Raw genomic sequence first — 12792 nt, forward strand, 5'->3', positions numbered from 1 at the left:
GTGTTCAGGTCATCTTAACTAATAAACAAGCATTACAAGTTCCATATGATTCATAATAAAAAAGATCAAAATACCCTTCTTTATGTTAAAAATTCTTGTTTCATTAATATGTCCTAGTCTATAATATCATAAATATGAAGGATATTGAATATCTAATATATTCTTCTTATAGTTTATATTGAATATGGGCATTTCAAAATCAAGTATATATAAATCATTTGTATAATTACTAGATCCATACAAAAATTCATTATTATTGAAGGAACAACATTTTCCTATAATAATAAATTTAAATCCTAAAAAAAAAATAGATATGATGTTTATAGAAAGTGCTAGAATAAAATAATAATTATAAGTTCTAGTATCAATCCACTTGACAAAGTAAATGCAACAACTTGCTATATTACTAATTAATACTTAAAAGTGCATTTTTATCAAGGTTTTATATTATCATTTTGCACTTGAAGTATCAATAACTCTTTAACTAAAACATGTTTTATAATAACATATCTAATAATATAAGATACCTTTAATTTAATATAAATATTCATCTTAAATGTAGGCCTATCACATAAATAAAAGGATTGATTGATGAGTTTAAGTACTGAAATTAAAAGAACAAAGAGAGGGCCAAACTTAGAAAAGAGATGTTGGTTCAGTCTAAACTAGAACACTGTTCGGTAATTGGGTCATATTTGAAGCTGTAAATCTTGGATTTAGGTTTGCTTTATATGGATGGAAAGCTAAGACACATGCCTAAAACTTTCATATGGAGTCCAAGATTTAAAAAGGTCGTTTTCAAGTTCAAATTATAACAACAACAAAGAAGTCTAAATCTGTCTTGTAGCCCAAACACTGTTCAGTGTTCAACCCATATCTCGAGTTCTAGAAGTCCAAATGACCTCAATTTCTTTTTTGGAAAGCTGAGACAATTTCCTAGAACTTTATGGTAAAGTTGGTTCAAATTTGGATGTTATCAATGATGTTTTGTTCAGATAAGAAGATAAAAATTGTTACCAAGTCAAAATGTGGCCACCCACTTAACAATTAGTTATCAAATCAATAGTTCTAAATTTTAGCCTATAAAAGGAGACATTTTCCATGCTTTAGGCATCTTGGTTTTTTTTATCAAAATCATGCTCTTTATTTATTTCTTTAGATTTTTGTAATATTTAAGTTTTATTTCATGTTATATTTGTCTTAATATCTTGTATATGCTTTTCATTTCCTTTACTATACTTATGTTCTCCTCTTGTTTATTTATGTTTCTATTCTTTATTATGTTTAGCTAAGTTTATTATATGAAGGTGAAAAGGTTTCACTAATGGTGTTAGAATATGTATAATATAAACTTAACATGGACTTCAATGTCTATATCTAAGAAAGTTTATTATGTGAAGGTGAAAAGGTTTCACTAATGATGTCTTCTCCCAAGTGCAGGAGTGTCAAAGTAATAAATAACCTGACAAGATCGAAGTCAAACCACATGAAGGTTAATTGTATAAATTATAGACGACAACAACAATAACAATGATTAGTACTTAAAAGTGCATATTTATCAAGGTTTTATATCATCATTTTGCACTTAAAGTATCAATAACTCCTTAACTAAATCATTTTTTATAATAACAAGTCTAATACTATAAAATGCCCTAATATATGGTAAATGTTCATCTTAAATGCAGGCCTATCACATAATCAAAGGATTGATTGATGAATTCAACTACTGAAATTTATGAAGATAAAGAGATGGTGAAACTTAGAAAAGAGATGTTGGTGCAATCCAAACTGGAACATTGCTCGGTATTTGGGTCATATCTCGAGTTCTAGATGTCCAAATGACCTCAAATTTTTACACAGATTCAGTAAGATATAGGCCTACAACTTTCATGTTTTCATCAAGATCTAAAAAGGCCGTTTTCAAGTCTAAATTATAGCAACAATAGAGAAGTCCGAATCTGTCCTGCAGCCCAAACACTGTTCAGTGTTTTGCCCATATCTGGAGTTCTAGAAGTCTAAATGACCTTCATTTTTTTTTTGAAAAGCTGAGTTAATTTCCTACAACTTTCATGTTTTCCAGTGGACCCAGTTTGGATGGTAATATTTTTGTTTTATTCAGACAAGAAGATAAGGATTTTCACTAAGTCAAAAGTTGGCCACCCACTCAACAATTAGTCATCAAATCAATAATTCTGAATTTTGACCTATAAAGGAGGCATTTGCCATGCATTTGGGGGCTTGATTGTTCAGATCAAGTTTATGCTCTTTATTTCTCTCTTTATATTTTTTTTAATTCTTAAGTTTTGCTTTCATTAATTTCTTGTTTATGCTTTTCATTTCCTTTCCTTTCTTTAGTTAACTTGTATCTTATTTATGTTCTTGTTTTGTTTATTTATGTTTCTCTTCTTCATTATATTTAGCTAAGTTTATTGTGTCAATGTGAAAAGGTTATACTAATGGTGTAAGAATAAGTATAGTGTAAACTCAACATGGACCTTAATGTTTAATATTAACATGTTTTATCTTTTTATCTTACTAATTCTTAATACCTTGCTTGTTAAATGATTAATCTAGATTTGTGTTGTATAACACTTGGTACAACAAATGCTTGGCACTTTCATAGCTTAACCGTATGGTATTACCTACACCTGTGCTATGAAAGGAACTTAATTTGTTGTTAACATCAGTTAATATCATGAATTCTTGATAATATTTACAAGTTTGGTGTTACTTAAATAAGATAATTAATATGATCATGTTAATAATTTATAATGAGCTATTAATGACAAATCATCCGATTGTAACCTCCTTCGTTTGTGGTTTCCAAATTGAGTAATAAGAGTTTATATTATACTTATTTGAAATACCATTGATGGATCCTTTAACCTTGACATTTGTTTTTATCATTATTTAATCCTTACATTAATCTTCCATCTCAAAGTTCTCATTAATTTCATCCTCCTCTTACTACTACTACTACTACTACTACTACTACTACTACTACTACTATTACTATTATTATTATTATTATTTATATTTTGTTTATATTATATAATTTATCTCTTTGATCTTTTCATAAACTCATTATATAGGCTAGAAACCTGTGACCCGATCTTTTAGATCATTCTCAGGTATAACAACGCCACGTACTGAGTATTATTACTATTACTATTACTATTACTATTACTATTACTATTACTATTATTGTTGTTATTATTGTTGTTGTTGTTGTTGTTGTTGTTGTTGTTGTTGTCTTGTTATTTATAATTTATACAATTAACCTCTCTGCGGTTCGACCCCGGTCTTGCCGGGTTATTTATTACTTCGACACTCCTGCACTTGGGAGAAGACATCAATCTTTTGGTCGTGTCAAACAACAACAACAACAACATTAATAATAAAGAAGTTGATGAGAACTTTGAGATGGAAGATTAATGTAAGAATTAAACAATGATAAAAATAAATTTCAAGGTTAGGGGATCCACTAATGGTATTTCAAACAAGTATAGTATAAACTCTTATTATTCAACTGAAAACCACACACAAAGGAGGTTCCAATTGGATGATTTGTCATTAATAGCTCATTATAAATTGTTAACATGATCATATTAATTATCTTATTTAGCATCAAACTTTTAAATATTGTCAGGAATTCATGATGCTAACTTATGTTAACAACAAATCAAGTTCTTTTCATAGCACAAATATAGGTAATACCATACGATTGAGCTATGAGAGTGCTAAGCATTTGTTGTACCAAGTGTTATACAACACAAATCTAGATTAACCATTTAACAAGCAAGGTATTAAGAATTAGTAAGATAAAAATATAAAACATGTTAATATAAAACATTAAGGTCCATGTTGAGTTTACACCATACTTATTCTTATACCATTAGTGTAACCTTTTCACCTTGACATAATAAACTTAGCTAAACATAATGAAGAAAAGAAACATAAATAAACAAAATAAGAACATAAATAAGATACAAGTTAACTAAGTAAATAAAGAGAGAGAGAGAGAGAGCAAGAGCAAGTTCTTAATATGAACAACCAAGCTTCTTTTATATGCCAAAAATTGAAACTATTGATTTGATGACTAATTATTGAGTGGGTGGCCAACTCTTGACTTGGTGAAAATCCTTATCTTCTTATCTGAATAAAACATCATTGCTAGCATCAGAACTGGAACCACCTGTACCATGAAAGTTATAGGAAATTATCTTATCTTTCCAGGAAAAGAAAAAAAAATTAAGGTCATTTGAACTTCTATAACTTGAGATATGGGCTGAACACTAAACAGTGTCTAGGCTGCAGGACAGATTCAGACTTCTTTGTTGTTGCTATAATCTTGAAAACAACCTTTTTAAATCTTGGACTCCACATGAAAGTTGTAGGCTTATGTCTTACCAAATCTGTCCAAAAAATTGAGGTCATTTTGACATCTAAAACTCGAGATACGACCCAATTACCGAACAGTGTTCTAGTTTGGACTGCACCAACATCTTTTTTCTAAATTTGTCCCTCTCTGTCCTTTCAATTTCAATACCTAAACTCATCAATCAATCCTTTTATTTATGTGATAGACCTGCATTTAAGATGAACATTTACTATAAATTAAAGGTATCTTATATTATTAGGTATGTTATTATAAAACATGCTTTAATTAAGGAGTTATTGATACTTCAAGTGTAAAATGATGATATAAAATCTTGATAAAAATGCACTTTTAAGTACTAATCATTATACCTAATATCTAGCCCTCTTGATTAGGATAACATGTGGTTAGGATTAAAGCATACAACTTCCTATATAAGATAACTTAGTGATCTTAAGTCTAAGGGTCACTTACATAACTATCATGTGAGCTTTTTTGTAGACATAAGTGATCTCTCTATATGAAATTTTCTTGCGGGTTAATTTAGTGTACATGTCATTTAACAAGAACTTACATATTAGTTCCAAGTATCTCTCATACCTTAGTTTATAAGAAAAACAATTTCCTTTTATAAAGAAAGGAATATAATATGTATTGGTCTCAATAGCTCTAATTACTATTCAGTTTTAATAGGATATGGACTAGGAACATTTAGGAACAATGCTTTGATGCAATAGAAATCTCATAATTATAACAAATTTATAGTTTTATTTGCAAATAGGTTTTATCCTAAATGTTATCCTTGATTAGGATAACATGTGGTGAGGATCAAAGTATAACACTTTTTATTTAAGATAACTTAGTGATCTAAATGGTAACATTTAGGATACAAGTGATCTCATAATTATAAGAACTTTATAATTTTGTTTGCAAAGATTTTTTATCCTAACTGCTACCCTTGATTAGGATAACACATGGTGAAGAACAAAGTATAACACTTCTTGTATAAGATAACTTAGTGATCTCAAGTCTAAGGATCATTTACACAACTATCACGTTAGCCTTTCTATAGATATATGTGATCTCTATATATGAAATTTTCTTATGGCTCAATTCTGTGTACATGTTATCTAACAAACACCTACATATTAATTTTAGATATGCCTCATATCTCGGTTTATAAGAGCAGCCACTTCCTTTTATAAAGGAAGGAGCATAATATATATTGGTCTCCTTAACTCTAATTAATATCTAGTTTTAATAAAATATTGACTGTGAACATTTAGAAATAATATTTTGATGTGATAGAAATTTCATACTTATATCTTAATAATTTCATTTGTAAAGCATTTTTGTCCCATGGACTTTATTTTTACTCTAGATTCATTTATTAAATATAAATGAATATTAAAGATAAAGAAAGTCTTTATTAATAATAAATATGTTTTACATGAATAAAATCAATATTATGTGTAATCGACCGATTGACTACAAGGCATATTCTCTAACAGAAATTGGCTTAAATTTTATGGTATTGTATGCTTTTTAAATGTGTACGTATGAGAAATTATGATATAATATGCTCTTAGTTTGGGCATGTAAATTTCATGTTCCTTGTAATGTGATGGGAAAGTATATATAGTTATGGAATTGTGGGGAAAACCTTGATGTGTGAATATGAAAAAAAACAATTATCGCTTGTTTATTTGATTTAAAATATTTTTTTTATCACTTCTTTGATTTAGTATTTATGTAGACGTAGCATATAATTTTGTATGATGAATTTGTTGGATTGTAATATTTGAAGTACTTACTTTTGGAATTATGCAAACATAAAAATTAAGTGTGTAGCATGTGCTTTGAGTTTTACTTATGTATTATAGGAATAAATGAATTTGTGTAGTTTAGTGATAATATTGTGGTAGAATATAATTATATATGACATAATGCTTCTTCATCATTGTTTATGTGTAACATGGAGAACGAAGGAGAAGTTGTGTTGATGAGATGGAGAGATGATCTATTTAGCATGCTTTGCTGTGTACATGAACTTAGATTGTTCTTAGTTTAATATTGTCCTGTTTTAAAATCTTCACAATCTGCAATTAAAATCAAACTTTATATCATATACATTGCATATCTGGGAATGATTGTTCAAATCAATTATTACTTTTGATTGAATTGAACGGAAACAATGAAATTGGTAGTAGCATGAAACATAAAGGCCAAGAAGAAAAAAGAAAAAAAAATCAACAAGGTCAAAGCAAAAAGAGCGAAGCAAGATTTATTTTTCCATTGAATGCTGATGGCAGGAAAAGTAACTGGAGTTGCCGGGATATTTATTTTTAGAACTGTGGCTTAAAACATTCCGGTGGTATTTTTCCGTTGAACCTCTTAGTGTCTTTGCAGTAGTCGTAGATCATGTAGTTATCTCTGACCCACGTCAACTGTCCGAATTTGGAATTGCTCAACTTGCTATAGGTGGGGGATGTCCACCAGTTAGCTGCGGTGTTGGAAGCACATTGGCTGGTGCTAACTGGTCCATTCCACTTGCAAGCCCTTGCCCTAAAACTGCGGTATCTTGCTATGAAGGGTGCAACTTTCCAATCAATCTTAACTCGCCCACCTTGAGTTGCCCAGACATCAGCATTCCACAAGCTGGAGTAAACCCTCATGCCCTGTTTGTTTGGGTAAGCAATCCCTTCATTTTCGTAGTTGCGGAATACGCGAATTGGCACACTATCAACGTACCACCTGAAAGTGCAGTGATATATATTAAGTTTGGTACCTTCTGGATTATCTAGCAATTGGATGGCTGGTCTGGAGGATGCGGTGAAGTAATTAAGCTGGGACAATAAAAGTTTAACGAAAGCTTCCGGAAGACTATACAAGTTGTGTTGGAAAAGCTGTGCACAAAAGTAGCTTAATTGAATGTTGAGGCATGCTAGTGTCTTTTCTTTCTCCGTTTCCTCTACTTTTCAGAGCATCATCATTATTTTTGCTTTTGTAAATAAATAGTGGATATTTTGATCATACTTCTGCAAGTAAGGACACATAAGGGCAATGTTATGGAAGAACAGAAATGGTCTGCTAGCTTACACAACTTCAGTAGGATTCCAATGTATAGTGTAGTTATGGAAATCAGCAGTTGGGTCAAACCAGGGGCGGAACTGCTGCTCCCTGCTTCCATTTCCTTGAGTGTAGATGTTTGTGTGGATGGTGTATGGCTGTCCCGATGCATTCCCTAAGAACTCGAAGTCTATTTCGTCATGTCTGTCTCCAGAAGAGGATATCTGCACAAATTCATTATGGAGTTTCACGATTTAGTAATTTTCATGTGTCAATGTTCTATTATGGTGCATTTTGCTTAGCCTTTTCATCTCAACTTCATTTAGACATTGATCTATAGTTGGTGTTAAGCTTAGAGATATGCAAACGTGATTTTAAAAGGATTGGCCATAACTAGGTCTTCCTAATTGGTTGTGCTTGCTCATTTTTCTTCATGCGTCTCTTACGGGTCCCAATTTTGAAGTAGTAGTCGAACTTCTTAAGCTCGAAACGATGAACAATGCTTATGTTATACAGTGGCCTTGTATTGTAAGTAGGTAAAATTATTGCACTTACGTAGTAGGCTGTGACAGTTCCAGCTGAGTTCCCAGGCACCAGCTTGATTAACATTTGAATGCTTCCAAATAGGAATGGACGCTTTGATTTAATACCAGAGCCTGAAATCCAAAGATATAGATTTACACAAAACTGATAATTGATGTTTTCCATCCATGTGAGCAATTACCATGGGATTGCGCTTAATCAAGGAAAATCTGAAGTGCTAATCATAAAAAGCCAATAATTTGATGAAAAAACAAATCATTACCAGAAGTTTGATCCAACACAAGTTGAAGATCGTCGCCATTTCCCAGTATTGCCGAATGATGGGCACCCCAGTAGAAATACATGCTGTTGGAGAATTTGGCATTAACTGCACTTGGATCAAATGCTACTGCAAAGATGAACAGAGCCGCCAACAAAGTTCGTAGACTTGACATTTCAACCCCAACGCAGAAGTTTCGTCTTTTAGTTTAGCAAATACTAGGAGTTGAAATGGGATGCTTTTGACAGCAGCCTTCGATGCCTTTATATAGCCTCTAACCTGCAAATGTTCCTTGCTAATTAGAAAAACTTAAGTTTGATGATCTTTTTATTTTTTTTAGTTTCAAAATATATTGACTGTCTTGGTGGTTGACATTCACAATTTGTATTAGTTCAAAACATATACGGTCTAGGTGAAGGGAGGTCTGTCAAATTAAGTTATGCTTCCCATGAGGTCGATACGCATTCCCTGTAACATGGGCAGCCGGATTGGAAGAATATCTATTTTTGTGTTTCTTTTTCTCTCATGCTATGAGATTAAGACCTACAATAGTTACAGCCTGTATAATTATTCCAGTCTGAAAAGTTCAGACAAATAATTTTATTGCATTTATGAGAACAAACAAAGTATGTGCTTACCATGAATCTGACGGTGTTAGGAATGTTGATGTCAGGAGGGCATGTGATCATCGAGGTTAGGTAATGGATTGATGAGGACTCAGGAGCGTTTTGGACGCGGTTGCAGTAGGACCAGGCAGGCATCGTGCGTGACACTGATATGTAGGAGAGCCTAGCTGTGATTAAATGTTGTTATCAAAGGAATCCAAATAGGGCTTTAGGATGGTTACAAGGTTGGAGCTCATGTCAGACATCGTTTTCTTCTTCATATGGTTGGTTTTCCTTTCATTGCTGTGGCTGATTTATGCGTGAAAAATGTAAATGCCACATATATATATGTGTGGCATAAAACCAGGAACTGCTCCCTTATTGGTAATAATTGTTTTACTGGATGAAGTTGGCTATAGGGAATTAAGTAACAAACTGAAAATGTGAGGGAAAAAAATAAAGAATTTCATTTCATAAGTGAAAAGTTATCAGTTTAATTAATTCACCTCCCTCAATTATATCCTTCATAAAAATATTGATTGCACCACGGCAACAAAATCAAATTCATATACCAACAACAAATTAGAGAAAACTTATAGAGAGAAATTAAAACAGTCGAGGCAGCTTCACTTGATCTGCACCCAGGTGGAAACACTAGGCACTCCTTGATGAACAACAAAGAGCATGTAATACCCAGGAGGAGCAACCTTACCGCTGGGTGGTGACACAGCGGTGATAGTGTGGATCCCTAGGAAAGCATTTTCGGCAATCACATCCTCCAAACCCAAGTCGAGGAGTCTTTGATTCATTGACACCCCATGAGTGGTAAAAGCAGGAGCATACATTGTTACTTTGATGTCTTTCTTCTCTACTTTTACTGCTGTTGATTTGATTTGGAGCTGGAACGTCTCATCATAACTAATCTGCTCTGGGGCTTTATCAGCTACAATCACAGGTCTATGCACTGCCACTGATGGATCCAAGTAAGGTGGGGAGAATTTCTCAACTCTTAATTCAGTGGGGAACATGGCATCATAAACGTAGCCATTGTTTGTGTTGCTTCCAGCCACAAGGACTTTACCGTCTGGCAGTACCACAGAAGATGAATGGTACATTCTTGGAATTATGGAGGCTTTTAGCTGCATAAATCTGTTGCCTATCTTTGCTTTGGGATAGTATATGGCTGGGGCCAAATTTGGTTCTCTGGCAAAACCCCATCCCGAGCATCCTCTCTTAGCACCATTGAGCATGAGGATGTCTCCCGTGGGAAGAATCACCATATCACCCATAACACGGGGTGATGGCATGATTTCTCTCTTCCAGACAGGCTTTTTATCTGTAATTCTGATTCTTCCACAGTCTTGGAGTGCTGTGTAGAAAATATCTTTGCTAGCTTGGGTATATGCATCTTGGTGTCCGGAGCCTCCACAAACCAAGACTTCAGCTGGGATGACATCATTATTCTTGGAGTGTAGTTTTATTGGGAGCAGCGCAGACATTCCGGTGGCAGGGTAGCTGCGATGACCTCCTGGAAGGGCTGGGAACTCACGGACAACCTTGTTAGATTTGGGATTGAGCAGGACGGCACGATTGTTGGCAAAGATGAAGAGGTTGCCATCGGTGGAGAGGTGGACGAAAGGATACAAATTGTTCTCATCCCTATCACTGGTTTTCTTGAGGAAGTCAAAGAAGTAGGACTTGGCATTGGAGTCTCCTTCTCGTGGAATGTACTCATAACTAAAAGCTTCGCGACCACCAACGACGATGAATCCACCATCAGGTAGTTCCGCTTGTGTGGAGTACCTTGATTGAGATAAGGAAAAAAAAAGTACAACGTCAATTTCTGAGAGGAAATAAAAGTAGTAAGTAGTAAACAATCGTTCATGAAATGAAAAATAATATGCACGTACCATCTACGGTCAGCAAGTGCCGTTGGAAATTCTCTCCAGTTACAGCCTTTACATGTCTCCAAGTATCTAACGGTATTGGCACCTCCTTGGAAACCGCCAGTGCCCACCAGGTTTCCATCGACGGAAAGACCTCCTGATGAACACCATGTATCTGTGTGAAGCTGTAATGCAAGATTAGAAAAAAAGAAAATGATTTCAAACTGTTAGCTAGCTAGCTGGCTAGGAAAGAGGGTGATCTAGCAAATTAAATTGAGATTATTTTGTAAGATAAAACGGTATGTTTTCTCCTTTTTTAAAATATAAAAAATAAAAATCCTTTTCATCTGTAATCTGGTTAATCACATATAAAGAGACAGACGTTCAAATTAATTGGTAAAAATGAATACATACCTCCAGTGGTGTTAGTGCCGTTGTGGCAATGTCAAACAAAACTGAATGACAATAACAATCCTTTTCACCTGTCTGGTTAAGCAGACGGCAATGGCCAGCAGGCAACCGGATTTCTGATTTCTTCCAAATGGTAGCATCATACATTAAAACCTTGTTAACTCTAGGAAGCAAGATTGCATGCATGGCAGATACACCAGAATTCACAGCAACCAACTCCCATCTCCCTTTAGGTTCATTAGGTAGACCCACATAATTAGGACGAACAGAAGGTTTTTCGGAATCTGATAGGGGGGCAGTCCCGAAATCATCTGTGATCTTTTTCCTCTTAAAGTCTAGAGCATCTCCAAAAGGGTCGTTAAACAATTCATGAGGGCCTAAGATCTTTTTCCTGTTGAATAATATGTAGGCCTCAGGCCTCAACCAAAGCTGGGCGTAACTGGAAAGAAAAAGGAGAGGGAGAACAAAAAGAGGCTTCAACACAATTGCCATTGCAATTGCTGAGAACAATCTAGCCAGAAAAGAAATCTAAAACTTTCGCACTAGGCGAAATGTTCTTTTTAAACCCTGACCCGCCATTCTTTCTCAAGGAATTTATAGATGAATCAAGTTTGCTGGGGGGAGACAAAAATAGAGCTTTGTTCCTTATATTAAGAACAAACCTCGGATTGCTTTAATGTCTGATGGGAAATCTCTCTGTCCCACGCATAGAAAAGTATCAAAAAGCCCACGTATCTGATGGTGTAAATGGATAGGTTAACCCATGGCTACTGCTAATTAACCGGTAAGCAAAAGCTCCAGCACATCTTTAGCTGAAATTACTAATTTAAGGGCAAGCTAGTATAGTATGTATATATAGTCGTCATGGTGCTTGTCAGAATCTAATATTTTCAAGGTCAATTAATGCTCCATTCTGGTTAATGAAATCATATTTTCTTTCAAATATATATATATATATATATATATATTACAAGCTGGTCGCTGACTTGCCTCTGTGTTTACAAGAATGTTGTAATAAACCGTACACTGCAAAATCCCGTCCGTGGTACATTCAGAAAAGACACCCTTTCGAAATTGATGATCTTTCAATTATTTGATAACATTTATCTTTTTTTCTTTAAATCACAACTAAGATTGCCTTTTATATTGCAATTCAAAATAACAACAATCAGGTTCAATTATCCCTCAACACGGTTAGACCACACAGATCATTATTAAGAGATATATGTCTCCCCTTGTTTTTTTATTATTATTATTAATTATCGAAATTAATTTATATTTATCTCAACTAATTTTATAAATTTTAAAATTAAATATTATATAAGTTTTTAATAACCTTAAAATTTATAAGACTGAAACTAATAATATTTAAAATTAATAATTTTAAAAAATAAATATAATATGTAGTGAATTGAACTACTCCTCAAATATGCTTCATATGCATCTTTAATAAGTTGTTAATTGTTACTTTTATTTTCTGTCTCATCGTCACGGTTGCTACGCTGTTTCAAATGGCAGATCATCATTCATCACATACAGTTGGTTGATCGATGTCCATTCATCCACTTCTCTGTCAATATTGCCCCAGATTCCATCTGCATACACTGTGAGATTCGGAGGATTCCCCGGAGCCAGAGCAAC

General features: G+C 33.6%; 2 protein-coding genes across 2 annotated transcripts; both read right to left on the reverse strand.

Moving 5' to 3' along the window:
- Positions 1-6524: 6524 nt before the first annotated feature.
- On the reverse strand, positions 6525-8579 carry LOC118047994 (probable xyloglucan endotransglucosylase/hydrolase protein 26). Its single transcript, XM_035057498.2, has 4 exons — positions 8253-8579; positions 8003-8103; positions 7478-7671; positions 6525-7132 (listed from the first exon to the last, which is right to left on the reverse strand). Exons 1-4 carry the CDS (start codon positions 8422-8424, stop codon positions 6724-6726), a joined length of 876 nt encoding a protein of 291 aa, XP_034913389.1. The 5' UTR covers positions 8425-8579; the 3' UTR covers positions 6525-6723.
- A 795-nt stretch (positions 8580-9374) lies between these two features.
- Positions 9375-11643, reverse strand: LOC118048015 (aldehyde oxidase GLOX1). Its single transcript, XM_035057516.2, has 3 exons — positions 11155-11643; positions 10765-10925; positions 9375-10657 (listed from the first exon to the last, which is right to left on the reverse strand). Exons 1-3 carry the CDS (start codon positions 11641-11643, stop codon positions 9481-9483), a joined length of 1827 nt encoding a protein of 608 aa, XP_034913407.1. The 3' UTR covers positions 9375-9480.
- Between the last annotated feature and the right edge of the window lie 1149 nt (positions 11644-12792).

This window comes from Populus alba, chromosome 6 (assembly GCF_005239225.2).
Source record: "Populus alba chromosome 6, ASM523922v2, whole genome shotgun sequence".
Lineage (NCBI taxonomy): Eukaryota > Viridiplantae > Streptophyta > Magnoliopsida > Malpighiales > Salicaceae > Populus > Populus alba.